This window comes from Bombus vancouverensis, chromosome 5 (assembly GCF_051014615.1).
Source record: "Bombus vancouverensis nearcticus chromosome 5, iyBomVanc1_principal, whole genome shotgun sequence".
Lineage (NCBI taxonomy): Eukaryota > Metazoa > Arthropoda > Insecta > Hymenoptera > Apidae > Bombus > Bombus vancouverensis.
In genome coordinates, this window is record NC_134915.1 from 3,249,159 (window position 1) to 3,269,096 (window position 19,938).

General features: G+C 32.7%; 1 protein-coding gene and 1 long non-coding RNA gene across 6 annotated transcripts in view; one reads left to right on the plus strand and one right to left on the minus strand.

The window, feature by feature from the left end:
• Positions 1-19,938, plus strand: part of LOC117159863 (uridine phosphorylase 1) — a 48,619-nt gene that overhangs the window by 10,161 nt on the left and 18,520 nt on the right. Inside the window, exon 1 of one of the 3 annotated variants that reach the window (XM_033340039.2) lies at positions 16,889-17,260. The exons of the other annotated variants lie outside the window; for them this stretch is intronic. Coding sequence (XP_033195930.1) covers positions 17,145-17,260 — 116 coding nt within the window. The 5' untranslated portion in view covers positions 16,889-17,144. Of the gene's footprint in view, positions 1-16,888; positions 17,261-19,938 lie in introns of those variants that run through there. 3 annotated transcript variants of the gene reach the window in all.
• Positions 8,362-16,789, minus strand: LOC143302652 (uncharacterized). 3 transcript variants are annotated; one of them, XR_013058312.1, is made up of 4 exons: positions 16,170-16,789; positions 15,599-16,096; positions 13,875-14,009; positions 8,362-11,441 (listed from the first exon to the last, which is right to left on the minus strand). It is a non-coding gene; the product is annotated as an uncharacterized LOC143302652 (long non-coding RNA). The 3 variants fall into 3 exon arrangements; XR_013058310.1 differs by lacking the exon at positions 8,362-11,441 and having other exon boundaries at positions 12,836-14,009; XR_013058311.1 differs by lacking the exon at positions 8,362-11,441 and having other exon boundaries at positions 12,836-14,009; positions 15,599-16,004; positions 16,095-16,789.

Consider the following 19,938-nt stretch of genomic DNA (forward strand, 5'->3'; position numbering starts at 1 on the left):
ATGGAGCTGTAATGCTTCTGAATGCAGCCGAATGAAAAAGCTGGGCATTTGCAGGATCAACGAGAATTCGCGGAAAAATGTTCGCCAATTTCCGACGCATCGGGCATTTGTTGTCGCAAAACAAGTCGAACCGATGTATCGGAAAATGAGTTTAGCACTAACGAAATTCAAAATGTAAGAATACTTATAAATTATACCTATCTATAATAAGTATTAACTTATTGTAAATAAACAGCCATGTCAGTGCGCCACGCCAGAAAAATTACTGAAAATTCTCAACGCGAGAATTGATTGTAATTTCAACAAATAAATAAAAAAAAAAAAAAAATGTAAGAGTTTCCAGAGAGTTTGAAATTTCATCGATTATGAAGTATCGACAGAATTGACACGCTGAATGTCTTTTTGCTTTTTCCTCTTTCGTATAGGTTTTAACGCCGCGTCAAATGCGCGTATTTGGTTACTAGCGATAACAATACGAGCAGAGCAAACGTGTTTCGATAAAAAAAAATGCGCGCATAACAGAACTTAGGTAGATAACGACTTAAATACAAACCAATATGAGAAAACGAAATTGAGAAATATTTTTTTCGGGTCTTATTGTGATTCATCTTTCTTAGAGATTTGATGACATCTGATATGTTTCAATTTCGTATAATACGTACAGCGAGCATAGCCGGATACCTGGAAACTTACAATCAGCATACGGCCACTTGACGGATCTTCGAATTCGTTTTTCTCGAAAACGAAATCTCGAACGAAAGAATATTACTCTTCTTTTTCGACTTAATTTTGCATGTACAATCATCATCCGATCGCTTGTACCATGATTTTCAAGACACCCCGTATACAGGGTGGTTGGTAACTGGTGGTACAAGCGGAAAGGATTCAGAGTTTGACTCAATGGGATCTTATAAAGAATACAGAGCAGAAGCAGTCGGATTATATTCATCTTTGGAGAAAGTATTTTTCAAATATAGATTTTTCTTACTTAAAATACTCAAACATTAAAACCACATTATATTATATTTTTTGCAATTTAATTCGTTTTATCTGACAAAAATACAAATCATTTGTATCATTTACTTTATATATTTTTTACCATATATTATTTACTATATATTTACTATACAGGGTGGTTGGTAACTGGTGGTACATGCGGAAAGGGGGTGATTCTACGCGAAAAAAGAAGTCGAAAATATAGAATAAAATTTTTTTTAAATTCTTCCATCGAGACATGTACAGTGAGATCCGTTATAACGAGACGTGATAAAGTGCACGCGTACCCAGCGAAAATTCAAAGTCGATTTTCTCGAAAACAAAGCCTCAAACGAGAAATTTTCATTCTATATTTTCGACTTCTTTTTTCGCGTAGAATCACCCCCTTTCCGCTTGTACCACCAGTTACCAACCACCCTGTATGACTGGCATAAATCTTCAAAATGCGTTGATTAAATTTTCATTTCAGATGAGAAAGTTGTAAAAGGCGACGTTTACTTTCTTCTTCGCAATTTCAACTGCAACATTTTCAACGATTTCCTTACACAAAATCATAGTAAATTAATTCTTCTAACTCATCAAAAAAACATCAAGCCGTTTGAACACTTATTCTGTTTTAAAAAGCGTACGAATACTTTGCTCACCCACAGTATGTACACATACAGCGTACAAGAGTCTTGAAAATAGAATTTACATAATACAAAGTTTATTACGTGCATTTGGGAACTGCATGCTTAGTTTATTACGCGCATCTTTCAACGAAATGCGTAAACTCACGAAATTTCGATACATTAGGAATCGCCAATAAAACGCAAACGTGTCTGTGTCTTTGTATTTCAGTGTTTTCGTTTGAATACGAATCGAATATGAATCGGCGTGTCATGCGTTTTTCGTATCATCACAAATAAGAGAGTAATTAAAGGTGACAGAGTCAGGTATATCAGGACACCCCGTATATGCATGGAGATTCAGATACTCCATGGCGGTTTCACCGAACCTTATCGATTTCCACTTTCTGTCGCATTTCCGTAGACAGAATAGGTACAAGGTGACGATACAGTAGCTTTGAATAGAAAATTCATTTATTTTCGTAACTTATCAATTCTATTGGTTTTTTAATTAAACTTTGGAGAAATAAATATGACACGTTACTAAAAATGCTTATTTCCCTTTTTCGCAGAAGTAAATGTCATCTATGTTATTTGCAGTTCTATTGATTTTCTTTTCTTTTCTTCATCTTTTTGATTTTTATCTCGCATTTCGTGCCACTGTAGCTACTTAATATTCTCACGTCTGTGATAACTTTTCTGCCAAAGTTAACCACGAGGAATAAAGTACAGAGCGAAGTCTTTATCAGTGTGCAATTTGTATAATAATAATTAGTAATAATTGTGGAAATATTGTGGTAAGGCTTAGTAATCAGTTTTATACTATATACGGCTCTTGATGTTATTTTCTTCTTGTCAATTATACTTCGTATCTGCTGGACTGTTCGAGGCAATAATAATAAAATTAAAAGAATTGTAAAGATTTATTGCTTATTGTCAAATTTGTTGATTATACGCGACAGAGAAAGATATCGTGTTAAGTCCTTTGATAACAGAAGATGATCTTTTTGCCAGATAATGCCTTTGTTTTATGCTCGGAACGTCGAAGAAATTAAGTTCAGATAAAAGATATAAATCAATTTTTTTCTGCAAAGAAACGAAATAAACATTTCTAGCAACGTGTCATATTTATTTCTCCAAACTTTAATTAAAAATCGAATAGAATTGATAAGTACGAAAATAAGTGAATTTCTATTTAAAGCTACTTTTATTCGTTCACGTGTATTGTCACCTTGTACCTACGCAGAATGTTGTTTACGTAAGACGTTCATATTAGGAAAAATAAATACACATGAATCAGATACTAAGGGATTAATTAAATATGAAGAAGATGGTACAATATAATTTCTAATTTCACTTGCAGATTTTAGATTGAAACATCGTAAACATAATAACAGCTATCTAAAAATAAGTTTTTTTCTCAGAACATATAAAATTCTATGGGTGTCTATTAAAAAAATGCAAATTCGAAAAGAATCTACATATCACTTTATGTATCCTAATTTATTTTAATTCCTTTTTTTTAATTATTATTATTATTTCCTTTTTTCCTATTATTATATCCTTATTTCCTTTTTAATTTACATATAATATTTACATAATATAATTACGGAAATACATAATGTAATTATTACATAAAATAATCTTGTATCCTAATTTAAAATTCCTGACACGAATCATCTGATTTTCGCTGCTCAAAATAATTAATATCTGTTGTTCAGCCCTAATATACTTTCATCACTCTATACTCTCATTTATTGCTCTATGTTGCGGCCTCTCAACTAGATGGCCATCTGTCTCGTTGCAACTGTTCGATTAGGGTCGCGAACCTTGAACGAAATTAACGCTCAAGGTAGAGGGAGATTAAAGACTTCTACTATGCTTGTGATTTCTATGTTTATTTCACGTGTGTAGTATAAACGTAAGAGTATGAAACGTAAGAAGTAAATAAGTAAACAAACGTAAGTAAGAGAATTTAAATGTAAGCGAACGTGTGCTGAATATCCTGCTTCTCTCGAACACCTGGTGTTTATGTTCCTGGATATCACCTGGATATCAGTCCAGGACGTGTGTCTTCGTCGATGTTTCCTGTGAGATGGGAATCTGCGTATATACAGGGTGGTTGGTAACTGACGATACTAGCGGAAAGGGGGTGAAGTCGAAAATATAGAATAAAAAATTTTTTTTTAATTTCTTCTTCTTTTTTAAATTTTTCCATCGAGACAACGATCTACAGTGAGATCCGTTATAACGAGACGCGATAAAGTGCATGCGTACCCAGCGAAAATTCAAAGTCGATTTTCTCGAAAACAAAGCCTCAAACGAGAAATTTTTATTCTATATTTTCGACTTCTTTTTTCGCGTAGAATCACCCCCTTTCCGCTTGTACCACCAGTTACCAACCACCCTGTATACTTAAGTAATAAAAAGGAATTAGCAGGATTTGTGTTATCCTTTTAGTTGCACATAATAGATTTACCTACGTATTATAATATAAATAGGTATGTTTTTGAAAATAACAGTGAAAAGTCATATTTTGACACTGATAAATCGCAGCTATTTTAACGTAGGTATTGTCGTTCTTTGCGTTTCTCGAAGAATGGGAAGTGTAAGAAAAAGATATGTAATAGTGTAACATTCCAGAAATTCTAGCTTTAAGAAACCAAAAGCGGATCCGATAACAATTCGTCACGAATTTGAGTTACACGCAGTAATAAATAGACCGTGGTATTTGTGATATTTATTTATTTATTCTATGAAATGTAAAGCTGTGAAGATAAGTGGAAAGGAAACAACCTATCAGATTCAAAAATAGTAGATCCTTTAATACAAGCGTCTCTTTAATCTACTCAAGTGCGTTTAAAACTGCGAACTCTAAGAACGATAAACGTGCGTTTTATGCTAAGAGCAGGAGCACTGAATACGTTTAAAAACGAAAGGCAAGGAAATTGAACGTATTATGGTGCAACTGCCAGGCAGTTTAGCATGAAATACCGTTGCACTTCTACTCAGCATACAAAGTAGCTGCCAACAGTCTCTTTCTAAATTGTATTTCCGTTATAAGTGTTACAATGCGCTATAAACGATGCGTTAATCAAATTCTCGTTATAAGATATTTGTTAACGTTTATCTTGTAGAGTCTTTGTTTCACTTAGATTCTATTTTCAACAACTCTCAACTATATGAGAAAACCACGCTATAACTGTACACTTTTCTCTATTATTTATTTTATGTATGCATATTATTATTATTATATATTATATATTATTATTTCTTGTATTTGTATCGAAAAAGTGGTTGGGATGATGAAAGAATAACAGAAGTTATGCCACAAAATGCATATGTGTACACGTGCACGTCTGTGTGAGGGAGAAAGTATAGTTCTTTAGGTAACATAGTGATTGAAGGTAGTGGAAAAAATTTTTGGTATTATGTTTCACTAATATGCAGTATCAAATATGGATAAATATGATATGTATGAATATATATTGATCCTGTTTATAATCACATTGATCATGTTTGTAATTTGTTACAATGTGCATAATTTATTCCTTCATCTTTAGTAATAATATTTTCATTAATTTCTAAATTTGAATTTAAACGAATAGATGTATCTTCGCGTTCTTTATTTTCACACGTATTCGCTGAATTTTAACAAAATAAATAGTCTCATTTTATTTTTACTTATTTGTTTAAATTGCATCAACCCACTTGGCTCATTAGCGACCACGTAGCTTACGTGACATTAAAAACAAAAGGTTACAGGTTGGGTCGTATCAATAACGAAGAAGTAAATATTCTCGTATTATTAATATAATTAAGTTAAATTGAAAAGCATCGATACGTTTCAAAAACTATGTGGCGGATCGGTATCAACAGGACGCCGACAGGTCGAGGCATCAACGCGGCGCAACACCTCCCGGGCGATCCGCTGGTATCAACCGCCAACACTAGAGGGCTACGACGACTGTTTAACTCGCTAGCGGTCGAATATACGAGCGATTGATACAAATACCGTACCTAGCGAGACTTCCTCTATGTCTAAGGCAGGGACTACCGGGCATAGCCTTACTGACGAGTCCACCGGTAGTCCCGGGACGAAACGCACAACTCTCTTTTCATCCGCCACAACTATAACTATAGGGCTTTACGGCCCTAGTCGCTTCTTTACAGAGTTAATTATATTGCATACGCAACGTAATTTGTTTGGTCTCCTCGTTTTACAAGCAGCCATGTGCAAAGTATAATGAGCGATTGTTAATGTAGTTAAGAAGACTATTTGATGTTTCCTGTCAAACGATATTGCAGAACTTATCTCATAAGTATCGTTCCTAATACGACGTATGAAGTGGAAACATGTTGCAAATTTCGATGACCAGTTCCACACGATTCTGTATTTCTCTGTGAACGATTTGCTGCGTGAAACTTAGCGGAAGCACTGCCACGTGTAAAACTTGCCAACATTCGCTGAAATTAAATTGGAAATGTTCACCGCCTTTTGCATGTTCGCAACAGAAAGAGATCTCCTTGAAAACGTAATTACGTATTTATTTTCGATATTACCTCCTTTCTTTATCATCTGGAAATTTTGGTTCGTTTTTAAACGGAAATAGGCAACCTACAAAATTGACATAAAATTGTAGTATACCAAATAATATATACAGGGTGGTTGGTAACTGGTGGTACAAGCGGAAAGGGGGTGATTCTACGCGAAAAAAGAAGTCGAAAATATAGAATGAAAATTTCTCGTTTGAGGCTTTGTTTTCGAGAAAATCGACTTTGAATTTTCGCTCGGTATGCGTGCACTTTATCACGTCTCGTTATAACGGATCACACTGTAGATTGTTGTGCCGATGGAAAAATTAAAAAAAAAATTAAAAAAAATTTTTATTTTATATTTTCGACTTCTTTTTTCGCGTAGAAACACCCCCTTTTCGTTTGTACCACCAGTTACCAACCACCCTGTATAGCAAATATATTGTAAATAATATATGGTAAAAAATATATAAAGTAAATGATACAAATGATTTGTATTTTTGTCAGATAAAACGAATTAAATTGCAAAAAATATAATATAATATGGTTTTAATGTTTGAGTATTTTCAGTAAGAAAAATCTATATTTGAAAAATACTTTCTCCAAAGATGAATATAATCCGACTGCTTCTGCTCTGCATTCTCTATAAGATCCCATTGAGTCAAACTTTGAATCGTATGTTTCATCAAGTAAAAAAGCTTATTTTTTGGTTCTCCAGTAAAGGGTTTTTTACTTTTCCTACAGCGAAGTTATATGAACCGGATTTTAATGTCCTCAATTATTTACATGTTGCACGATGAAGAAGTTGGCATAAACCAACATGTACTTCAAAGCTAGTTACTTTGTAATTGTTCATCAGAGCCTGATCATGTTCAGATAAAAATAACAGCACGTCCAATTTGAAGAATACAAAAATTTAATTAATTTAAACAGGCGTCCTCTTACTCTTTTCTATTAAACAGTTAAAAAATTAAAAAAAAATATAAATAGAAGATAAAAATAAAAAAAAATAAAAATCTGTACTTTAAACAACGCAACGATTATTTAAATAGGTATTTATTTTCTCTTTTTTATTAAATGTTTAAAACCTCGTATTTTTTCAGTTATAGAAGCATCTACAATAATTCTATAGACATAGAATGACATAAATTTTTCCGACAGTGTTTAAAATTTTTTAACTTATACTTTTTATAATTAAATTTACATTCTTTATATATAAATTAAAAAATTAGCTTTTTAGACTAAGTTTTCAAGAAGCTGTAAATATGAAGTCAGTTTATTTGATGATCATGATCTCTATAGTTAAGAACACATAAAATAAGCACATGCTATTAATGAGACAAAACGTGAATGTAAAAGTGTAATTCAAGATGTAAATCAGATTCTCTGACAGTGCCATTTGTACATATGAAAAATGTTTATCAGACAGCTTGGAAAAAGTTAAATAAATAAACATTATATAAGCATTTATTTTATAAAGCATAAGATGGATGATACTATTTATAGAAAGTTACTGCATTGTCAAACAGTTAACGGTATCAGTAATCGTGATTTGTTAGAGATTTCTATCGTTGATTAATACAAAGAACTGCACTTCTGAGTAATCGATTGCAATTATTGCGTTATTAAAAAATACGAAGAAATCAATCTAGCCAGTGAAAGCTGATATTTATTGACACTAATTATCAGTGAAAAATACTTTTCAATCACAAAATTATCATTATATGATTATGACCGCACATGATATTTCTCTGGATGATAAGTTATCGATTGAAATTAAAACCAAGAGCATTATCTTCTTCCAATTTATTGTACAGAGATCTTAGTTCATACAATAGGAATTTTTCATTTTGCATTTATCGCAGAGAGAACAGTCCATTAAGTTGTGTTATCTCTATTGTGTTATTGTTTACTATGGATATTATTATTTTCTTAGAAACAATTCTGTTCTCTATTTAAATTTGTAAAGTAGCTGAAGTCTATTATTACAAATTTGTTTCTTAAAAGTGAAAATTTATTTTTCAAAATAGCAATCTTAAATATACAATATTTTGTATTCATTATTTTCGTAAAAATGCCTTAATTTAAAGACATAAGAAAACTTTTGTATTATATTTCTACAAAAAGGCTACATGCAGTATGTTGCTCCTATATCAAACTAAAAATTTGTTTAGATTAAGAATAGCTTGTAGATGTAGAATAGATTAAGAATATGCGACTGTTTATTATATTTTTTAGTATAAAATACTATTTGTAAAGAAGAATCGTAAAAGAGTTTTGTACATAGCCACATACAGATATCAGCTTAAAATTGAAAGCACCTTTCCTACCCTTAAGAAACTCACCCCCGCAATATCTTGCAATCTAAAATGCCAGCCCCTGTGCACCATTTAACAACTGAAAAATTCCAGTTAATATCTGCGACGCCTTCTAAGAAAACTGCTTGTGACGCTTTATCTGTCCCACCCTATATAATCTCGAGTCCTTCGAAATAATAAAATGTGGATGACTGTACACTAGGAAAAAATGTTAAACAAACTCGAATTCAGGTTAGTGTCCGTAAACGAGCTAACGAGCTGAACGAGTTAGCGTCTGAAAAACAAAACAAATAACAGATAGATAACAGATGTAGATTTTTAAGAAGCTCAGCTTAACGCGATGTTTCTTCTGGCGTACATTTAATATTAATAATTTTTCATCCCACAAGGAAGATTGAAAAAACGATGGAATCTTCAGCATCTGAATCTGTACAAGAATATGATCGAAGATAGCTATTTCGTACTTTAGAACTTGGAAGGAATATCATTGAAGTGATGGCAGTGAAGGACAAATGTAAATGACTGGAAAAATTGAATGCTACGAAACTGGAATGTATAACCTGATTAAGAGAAAAGACCCGCTTGGAAAATAAGAATATGTATAAAGTATTCCTTGGAGCCACAGTGTGGAATAATGAGAAAGAAGGAAGAAGGAGCGGTTAAAGTGACCGTGTTCAGGGTTTCAATGTTTTAACATAGGAGCACTGTATATAGGGTGTCTTGGAATACAAACAGGGTGTCACTCTACGTATATACAAAAATAAGTCGAATAAATTGATGAATAATCGAAATGAGAAAGAAGGAAGTAGGAGCGGTTGAAGTGACCATATTTATTTCAATGTTTTAACATAGGAGCACTGTATATAGGGTGTCTTGGAATACAAACAGGGTGTCACTCTACGTATATACAAAAATAAGTCGAATAAATTGATGAATAATCGAAATGAGAAAGAAGGAAGTAGGAGCGGTTGAAGTGACCATATTTATTTCAATGTTTTAACATAGGAGCACTGTATATAGGGTGTCTTGGAATACAAACAGGGTGTCACTCTACGTATATACAAAAATAAGTCGAATAAATTGATGAATAATCGAAATGAGAAAGAAGGAAGTAGGAGCGGTTGAAGTGACCATATTTATTTCAATGTTTTAACATAGGAGCACTGTATATAGGGTGTCTTGGAATACAAACAGGGTGTCACTCTACGTGTATACAAAAATAAGTCGAATAAATTGATGAATAATCGAAATGAGAAAGAAGGAAGTAGGAGCGGTTGAAGTGACCATATTTATTTCAATGTTTTAACATAGGAGCACTGTATATAGGGTGTCTTGGAATACAAACAGGGTGTCACTCTACGTGTATACAAAAATAAGTCGAATAAATTGATGAATAATCGAAATGAGAAAGAAGGAAGTAGGAGCGGTTGAAGTGACCATATTTATTTCAATGTTTTAACATAGGAACACTGTATATAGGGTGTCTTGGAATACAAACAGGGTGTCACTCTACGTATATACAAAAATAAGTCGAATAAATTGATGAATAATCGAAATGAGAAAGAAGGAAGTAGGAGCGGTTGAAGTGATCGTATTCATTTCAATGTTTTAACATAGGAACACTGTATATAGGGTGTCTTGGAATACAAACAGGGTGTCACTCTACGTGTATACAAAAATAAGTCGAATAAATTGATGAATGATCGAAATGAGAAAGAAGGAAGTAGGAGCGGTTGAAGTGACCATATTTATTTCAATGTTTTAACATAGGAGCACTATATATAGGGTGTCTTGGAATACAAACAGGGTGTCACTCTACGTGTATATAAAAATAAGTCGAATAAATTTCTTCCTTCGACATTTCGTTTCCGAGAAAGCCGAGCTCGAGGTAGCTATCACCGGCACTTTGCTTATTCTGCTAATTGCACGAGCTCGATTTTCTCAAAACTCAGGCCTGAATCGACAGAAATGTTCTTTTTATGTAGCATACGTGCGTATATAAATAACTTCTTGTCTGAGCATGTCAACTATCTTAAGAGACCCCGTATCGTGTTCACGGTAAAGTGCCTCGTGCGCCTCTTTTCTTCTTCAGTTGCACCTTACGCGTCTATATTGTCAAGGAAACTCTGCGATACGTAATAAGGCGACTAAAGTCTGAGTACTCGATGAGACTCAGGTATTATAAATGTCAGAGCAATGCAACGATAGGTACAAATACGTGTGAACAATAGGGCTGCCAGAATACCTAAGCAAATAAGGAAAAGGTCAAAAGATAATAGCACGAGCATAGTGTGGAGAGTTGGAAAATTGGAATAGGCACTGGGAGGAGAAAGTGGAGGAGGAGGAGGAGGAGGTGGTGGAAGGTGTGATCTATGCGGCGAGATAAATTCGAGGATCTAATTCACTTAACAGGCAATTATAGGGAAACCAGAAGAGGTGTCAGGTCGGAAGACGTAGTGGGTAAAAGACAGGATGGAAGGATCGTGGAATGAGTGGAGAAGCTGGAAAAGAAAAGAAAAGAATAGAAGAAGGCAAGGTGCAAGCAGGCTAAAGAGAGTTTTAGTGAAAACAGTGGAATAATTGCAGACCTTGGTACGAAAACCGGGCAAACGCAGATTTTACAAGTTGTGTGGAATCGAATAAAACTGAATTAATTATGACTCGTTTAAACGATTAATATTTTGGACTTAGAAAGGCATTTGTGTGACGAATGATATGAGAAATGATGCCTCTTATATTTTTGAAGAATGCGATTAAGAAATCTTTTTCGATATTTCGATTTGCCTGGCTCTTGCACGAAACTACTGGGAATTTGAAATGAAATATTTTCTTCTTTCACGTCTTTATTTTTCCTTGACTCTCTTCCATGCTCCGCAAACAGTTCCTTAGATAAACCATTGACATCCGGCCGCCGACTCTCGTTTGCACATATTTACTTCTCCATGACTGATACGATTCTTGTTCGTCCGAACACATTTCGAATCTGCAAGAAAAAAAAAAAAACACGCGATTAATAGAATTCGAAACACTTTGGTTGACGAGTCAACGCTACATCAACACAATCATTGACGCTATATTTTAGAACAAAAGCCCAGGTGGGTCCTAGACATAGCCGATTCTTCTTCCCAAAGGTCACAATGCATAGGTGCAAAAATTCTTATGAACGCATTGAGCTTGTCTGATCTTTGCACCGATCGATCGACGATGTATAAAAATATATGAAACTCGACAAGTACAATTTTTGTAACAGGTGGACTCGCCTTATTTTTGCACCAGGATCTTCAATTATTAGTCACAGTATGTCAGATTGTGAACGGAAGAGATATAGAGATAGATAGAGAGAGATAGAGAGTGAGAGAGAGAGAGAGAATAGGACATTTTTGTAAATAAAGGTATCTGCATGTATGTAAATAATGGTATATATGTAAATATTAAAGGTAATGTAAGTGTGTTCTTGGAAGTGAGGCTGAATAAACATACATGTATATGTATTGATAAATGTAAAAGCACGTGTCTACTTTCTTCGGTACATATTTTCTTGCTTTTGTAAAGACGTAGGACGAGACAGACGTCAAAACGAAAATGAAAACGATTCATGTATGAAGATACAGTTCGAAACTTATTTTCCAAGTTATTCGCGAACCGAAACGATGACGCGGGATTGAGATGCACGAAGAATGAATCGAGTACTATATATCTATTAACATTTTTATAAAATTGTTTACAATAGCAATTGGTAAACTGTGGTGCAGGATCTTTGGTGGAGGTAACTGTTGGAGATTTGCAAGTGATTTTTCAAACTAAAAATCTGTAGGCTTAGTTCTAGTTTTGTTTTATGTTTATAAACTATGTAAAACCAAGTCCGATATTTAGGCCAGCAGAGTGAAACGAATTAATGCAATACGAACTAAAATTTGTTATTCAATCTGATTGTTACAAACGAGGGTACTTAACTAAAACTTACAAGTTTAGTTTTAGTTTTCAAACTAAAAATATGTAGGCTTGGTTCTAGTTTTGTTTTATGTTTATAAACCATACAAAATCAAGTCCAATCTTTATTGTGTTTATTATGTTTATAAATCATATAAAAGAAGGCCAGCAGAGTGAAACGAATTAATGCAATACGAACTAAAATTTGTTATTCAATCTGATTGTTACAAACGAGGGTACTTAACTAAAACTTAGAAGTTTAGTTTTAGTTTTCAAACTAAAAATATGTAGGCTTGGTTCTAGTTTTGTTTTATGTTTATAAACCATACAAAATCAAGTCCAATCTTTATTGTGTTTATTATGTTTATAAATCATATAAAAGAAGGCCAGCAGAGTGAAACGAATTAATGCAATACGAACTAAACTTTGTTATTCAACTTGATTGTTACAAACGAGGGTACTTAACTAAAACTTACAAGTTTAGTTTTAGTTTTCAAACTAAAAATATGTAGGCTTGGTTCTAGTTTTGTTTTATGTTTATAAACCATACAAAATCAAGTCCAATCTTTATTGTGTTTATTATGTTTATAAATCATATAAAAGAAGGCCAGCAGAGTGAAACGAATTAATGCAATACGAACTAAAATTTGTTATTCAACTTGATTGTTACAAACGAGGGTACTTAACTAAAACTTACAAGTTTAGTTTTAGTTTTCAAACTAAAAATATGTAGGCTTGGTTCTAGTTTTGTTTTATGTTTATAAACCATGTAAAACCAAGTCCAATCTCTAAGCCAGCAGAGTTTTTTTTTTAATATTTATTAAAATTACAATCAATTCTCGCGTTGAGAATTTTCAGTAGTTTTTCTGGCGTGGCGCAGTAACATGGCTAATTATTTATAATAAGTTATTACTTATTATAGATAAGTATAAGGCCAGCAGTGTGAAAACAATTGATACAATACGAACTAAAATTTGTTTTCAAATTGTGTTATTCTGATTGTTACAAACGTGGGTACTTAACTAAAACTTACAAGTTTAGTTCTGCCTTTAGTTTTGTTCTATATTTGTAAATCGCGTAAAGAAGAAATCCAATTTCTGGGCCATCAGGCTCAAACAAATTAATACAGTGCAAACTAAAATTTGTTGTTCAATTTCACCGCTACAAATGAGTGTATTTCAGGGAATACGATTTCCAGGGGATACGAATATTAATATGGGTCTTGAAACATCGATTACCAAAAGAGTCGATACGATTCGTGCGCTGAATCGAGTGGATTCGTTTAATTACGTTGTAAACGATTGTTGGCTTGAATGATAAAATTTGAATACTTACACTCGTATATGTATCGTAATTAAAAAATTGTTACAAGTGTGTATGCGTTGTGGATAAATGAGCATGATGCGTATTATTGTTTTGTATTTAGGCGGGTGGATTTTCACGTACGCTAGCAAAGCGAGAATTAAGACAGCTTCAAATTAATTACAAGATTTATAGACACAGGTCGAAAAGAATTTATATCGGCTAGCAAATTCTGTCGCGTTAACAACTGATCCGACAGGGAACTTCAGCTCGATCTCGTTATACTTTGAGCCTTATGATTTTGTGGAAACGCACGAGTCTGAAATTGGAAAATTGTTTCTTTAGTTAGATGTGGGAATATTTCTATGATACAGAAATTAGCTATTTTTTCGTTTATAAATAAAAGACTTGCATAGCCTTTGTATTTAGAAACGATACTTTTGCATGACGTAGTACGTTACTTTTGCTCTTTGTACATTTATTTAAAATACAGAGCACGAAAATTAAATCTATACGCCAGCGCTGAAATATTGTACAATTTTTGTGTTGTTCCAAACTATGAAACTCTGACGCGAAATTAATACTTAATATCACGTTTGAGTTTGGTTTTTTCCCTTCAAATTGTATCGTTACTGTATCGAAATTTGCAACACGGACGAAAACAGGAAATGTTGAAAAGTACAAATTAATTGAACGTTATCTTAATATTATCGATGGAAATTGCTTGATTATCGATGGAAGATTAATTAATTTGTTACAAAGAAAATTTTTTAATTGAACATGCCGTTATTTACTGTGTATGATTTTGCACGTATTTTAGAATATATTTTGTCAAATATTTTTAATAAAGTTAGATATTTGATATTAACATGGGCAAATAGAAAATATATAGATGTGACCTAAAAATAAGTCGCTTCCGTTTCTTTATCTTTTTTTACGCACATTATGAAGATGAATAATAATAATATGATAAATTCGATAAAATGTGATTCATGTTATTGTGCGCTGTGTAATATCTACTGCGGATAAGTAAAAAATGATTTCAACACTTAGCCAACCATTATTTAGTACGCGAGATGAGATGAAAATATTGTTTTTCTTGTCCAAGTAATTGTGTCATCAAAAGTTCTATGATTACTTCTACTTTGTATTTAAATGCACTTGCTGTTGGAACGACGGTTCATCTCTCAATTTCTGCATGGAATCATCCGACTAATTTATAACTATAATTTATAGTCACAATTTTTATTTATAGACAAATTGCTTAGAGATATAACAGAAATTCTTTGACTTTAAAATATAAAAATTAAATATAATGATAAATATAAAAATGAAAAAGTGGTAAATATCATTTAAGTTGGAAAATATTTCTGCATTTATTATGCTTGTTAAAAAATAAATTATCGAAAGAGAAGTTGAAAATGTGATCTTTTCGCACAGTATAAAATTATGATATAGTTTTTTCAGGGTAGATGCGCATGTAATAACACTACAGAATTATTTAACTGCTTTAGAATATTTAGAATGGTGTTTACAAATATTCAAGAACGCCTAAAATTAATGGTTATTCGAACGATACAGTATCGAATAGAATGTCTAACGTTTTATGATAAATATTTGTACTATACTAATCCTTGACTCTAGTACTGTTAAATTAAAAGTGACTAGAATAATTTGAGTTAATTTTCTTCATTGTTTAATCTGAATTTCAGTAGTTTACGTCAAAGAATAAAGATTGCTGATAAAAATACAGATACAATTATCATAGAATAAAAAAACGTAAAGCAGACTCGATCGAAACTGGTATATCAGTGAATGGATGAGATCTAAAAATACAGAAAAATAGAAAAAACATTTACTCCCATTTTTTTGAAGCATGTAAGTGAGTTCACTCGGCTATCTACTTACTCTTATACAGAATTCTAAAGAATTCAGTTCGTTTTTTTTTACGAATTATCCGCTGTTCTTAGAATCGATAGCACAAACCAGTTGCTTTTATCGGAGAAATTATCTAATTTTATCTTCTTCAAACTCAATGCGATGTATTTTTGCAAGTGTACAAAATTTGTAATCTGTAATATGGATTCGAAGAGAAGTAAAATGGATTCCCTTCATCTTCATACGCTGGCAACCACAATAATTGTCATATTATTTCTGTATCGTAATGTCTTATAATACAAAAATGAAGAAACTTAGCTGTCTTTTAAATCCAGTTTGTCTTCTGTTATTTCCACTTAGACGATGAAATAAATCATTTATAGTTGACTTATAATTGCTGTTTTATTGCAAAAAAACGTAGCGAGCGTAGTTGTTGCTATAATGGACAGAGGAATTTTGTATTCTTTTACATTCCAATCGCATATTTTCTTCTGGATTCTTATCAATCTTTTCTACTTTCTCTTACCCCTGTAATTTCAACCGATTATTAGTCGATAATCATTCTACGCTATTATTAACCGAATGGTAGAAGACAATTCACATTCATTATTACGCTCATTAACACTGTCTAGAGTTTTCATTAACATTTGTCTACGAATGTTAACGAGTGATCTTCACCAACACCAACAAAGCTTTTTTCTAGCCTTTTCTAGTCTATGTCATAAAGTTTTACGTAGATGATATGTATAAATCATAGCGGACGTCCCGTAAAATGTTCCACCATTTACAGCAGCAACGAAAAGTATCGGCACATATTTATTTTCCAATGAAGCATTTTTTACCACATTCTACGTCATGATATCCGCGATATTAAATTTTTGCAGTTGTGTGAGAAGGCTACTAAATGATATAAAATTTAATATCTCTCGCAGTCAAATAATTAATATGACGATAGAGCCAATAGTGTGCAAATACTTCTCGCAGCCATTGTAAGTCGATACCACACACGTGTTGTAAAGCATCGTACACAACCGTGCGCCTACGAAACCAAGAAAAACGCAGAAACGTAATAGGACTGTCGGTTATCGATGAGTTTTCGAAGAATCACGCGTTAAAAATGATTCGATGACTGTTCCAATATCTCAATTCACTCGCGCTCCACATACATTTGCAGTGGGCACACGTACACAAATAACCGCGACCAGTTTGCAGCTAGACGTATGTACGTACGTATGCTCTCGGCGTTAGTGTGCGTCGCCTTAGCTGTCATTTGGCAGCGAACGACGAAGTGGTGGGAACGCAAATGGCGGAGACTCGAATCGAGATATAAAGCTCCCTCGAAGCATCACAAAGATTCTATTCGGAGACCGGCACTTGATCGACGTTGTTCACAGGAATCTGGTTCTTGCTCTAACCTTGGAGATTCCAAAGCACAGCCGCGAAACAGTCGTGATCGGTTAGTCGATATTTCTTCGACCTCCCGCCGTTTCGTTCGATCGTACGTCCGCCACGGTCGTGTTAGATCCCGCGAAATTGTCCCACACAAGCGACGGAGAGTGTTGATCTTGCGATCGAGATGCCCATTTGTACGTGCAAAGATCGCCCTCTGGACGAGAGCCACGTGTGTCAGATGAATCCTTCGGACGAGCATGAGAATGCCGAGTGGAATATCGAGTATGATCCCGCAGTTAGGTACGTTTGGTTCTTCTTTGTATTTTATATTCTACTTCATTGTGTATTTGTAGGATATTTTACGAAAGCGTGTCGAAAGAATAGATCGGAGGAATTTATGTCACCTAACTAGCGCTCACTCGAGGAAATTTGAGGTTATTTCGTTGAAAAAGGAACTTCGACTTTTCGGTGGAAAAGTATGAGATAGATACGTGTTTACATGTTTTAAATTAGTGCGTGCGATTACAGTGAAAAGGTTAAGTTATTACGTTACGTTCGTTCCAACCATTTCTTGACGTAATAACGTTATAATCAATTAATCTTACAGGCGAGGAAGTGTGAATATTCTGGAAGATTAGTTAATACAGAGCTGTAGTACTATGACGCATTAAAATTTTTATCCGTGGAATCCCATAATTTGTAAAACCAAAAATTCGAGCGAGTTAGACTAATGAACTTATTAAAAACAAGGAATAGCGAACTATATTATCTTTCACTTCATTTCTCTTCATAAATCGTGGATATTAGAAATGACATCGAACTCTTCAAATTAATACTTCCTAAACTTTATAAATTGCAACCTGACGAATTATGAATCACATAAATTGTGTTAAATTTTATATTTTTGTACTATAAGGTAGGTAATATCTATTTTAATTCAATTGTTTCAGTGATTTTGAACCGTGATTACAGTTTTCAACAGCCAATTATATAATGTTGAGATATAAAATATTTATTCGGAAAGGATTTGTATTGTATATTTTGCAAAATTTAACATGTTTATATATCAACAATATATATCATTTTGCAAGGCATATTTACACCGTGGTAGGTTATAATCGATACAGCATTCGACGTATCGTTGAATGCTGATCGAAATATTTTAGTGCAAAGACATTACACTTGTACATGCGTGTTTACATGAATATTATCTAGTTTTCGCGCTTTGTTGTGCGTACATTACAAGGTTACTATTATAAAAAATTAGAAATTACGAAATTTTAAATGCTACTACTTATCGTAAAGATTATGTATTTACAAGGTTTATAAATACAGCGCTTTGTAATTACACTTTACACGCATCAACGTACGTTGAACTACGAAATTATAATGTAAAAATGTTTCTCAAATACGAGACTGGCAACTTTACGATATTTTACTCATAATAAATAAGCGTGAAACTGGTATCAATTACATAAAAAGTTAATTCTTATTTTTAGCTTGCATTTAGTACTTCAATTCAAGGAGATCCAATTCAAACTCAAAATATTTACGTTCGCTGAAATGCCAATGCTACTATTCGAGAACAAATTTTACGTGTTAATAAATAATTAAAAACATAGTATATGATATCAGTAAAATAAGTTTAGTAAAAAATGTAAAGAAACATGTATATTTATAGTATATCCAAGCTGAGTTAAATGGAATCAGTTGAAAGAAATTCACATTCGCATAAATTTAATGTTTCGTAGCTTCATATATGGAGGATTTATATGATATAGCGATTCCATATTACTTGCAATATGATACAGAATCTGTAATAATTCTTATGAAATTGGAAATTATTTAAAATTTCAAAAAATATTACGAATGCAAGTGCGCTTTATATACAACGTGAGAATCGAAATGAAGTTTATCAAATTACTCTTGACAATAGAATATTCGATATCACAAGTAAATGTGTCATGATATAATTTTGGAAAATTTACGACGATACCAACGTCATCAAAATTAATTATATCCTTCAAAATTATACTTAATTAATGCATTTATTGCAATCAAACGCGAAGCTAATAATCTCGGCGTGCAAACGGAATTCTAATTATGCAGAATGTTGTTAAGGGAATCAACAGGAAAGAGTCGCAAAATATAAATGTACAGATAAATAATTACAACTTACACTGCTATCACTTATGTATCAGTCGCGTAAGTACATAATCGTTAAGGTCAAAGACATTGAAATTGATGCAATTCAATATTGTAATATGTTACATATCCAATATTGATTGACTTGATTAAAGCCCTACCTTATCTGTGTTTGATAGTGTATCACTTTATATTTTAATAAATAATAGATGCATCCTCATATACTGTAATCGAATTCGAGCCTGAAAATCTCAACAAAATTAAATTCTATTATGCGATGGCTTTACTTTTGTTTATAGAATTAACGTCAGTACAAATCAATAGATATCGGTTAAATTATACGAGGTAAAATTCTTGTATACGTAGTTTTACCTTTCGTTAATCCTTTATCTATTTGAATTTAATTATATTTCAATTTGCCCAATATGAATAAAATGTTAAATAAAAAATTGGTTTCAGTTTTGATCCGTAAACGAATTTCGGCGATTAAATATATACATTTTACTCAAATTGATTTAATATTTTTCAACAGTTTTTTCATTCATTTATATGAGATATTTCATCTGTACCGTTTATAATTTAATTCTACGAGTCACATGGATGGAAATCCGTAGAAAATCCGTATTCCGATCGGTATTCGTTCATTGCATAGTAATAATTGAAAATCGATAGCTCTGTAAGGATTATATTGATTTTCGGTGACGTCTTTAATTAAATTCTTCTATTTGAAAGCGAAGGCTAGTTTCGAGCGTTTCTTATTCTTTCGTATATGATTTGAAGTATTTTAATAACGATAAGAAATTGCGTAAAAAGTATGTAGTTCCTATTTTTCG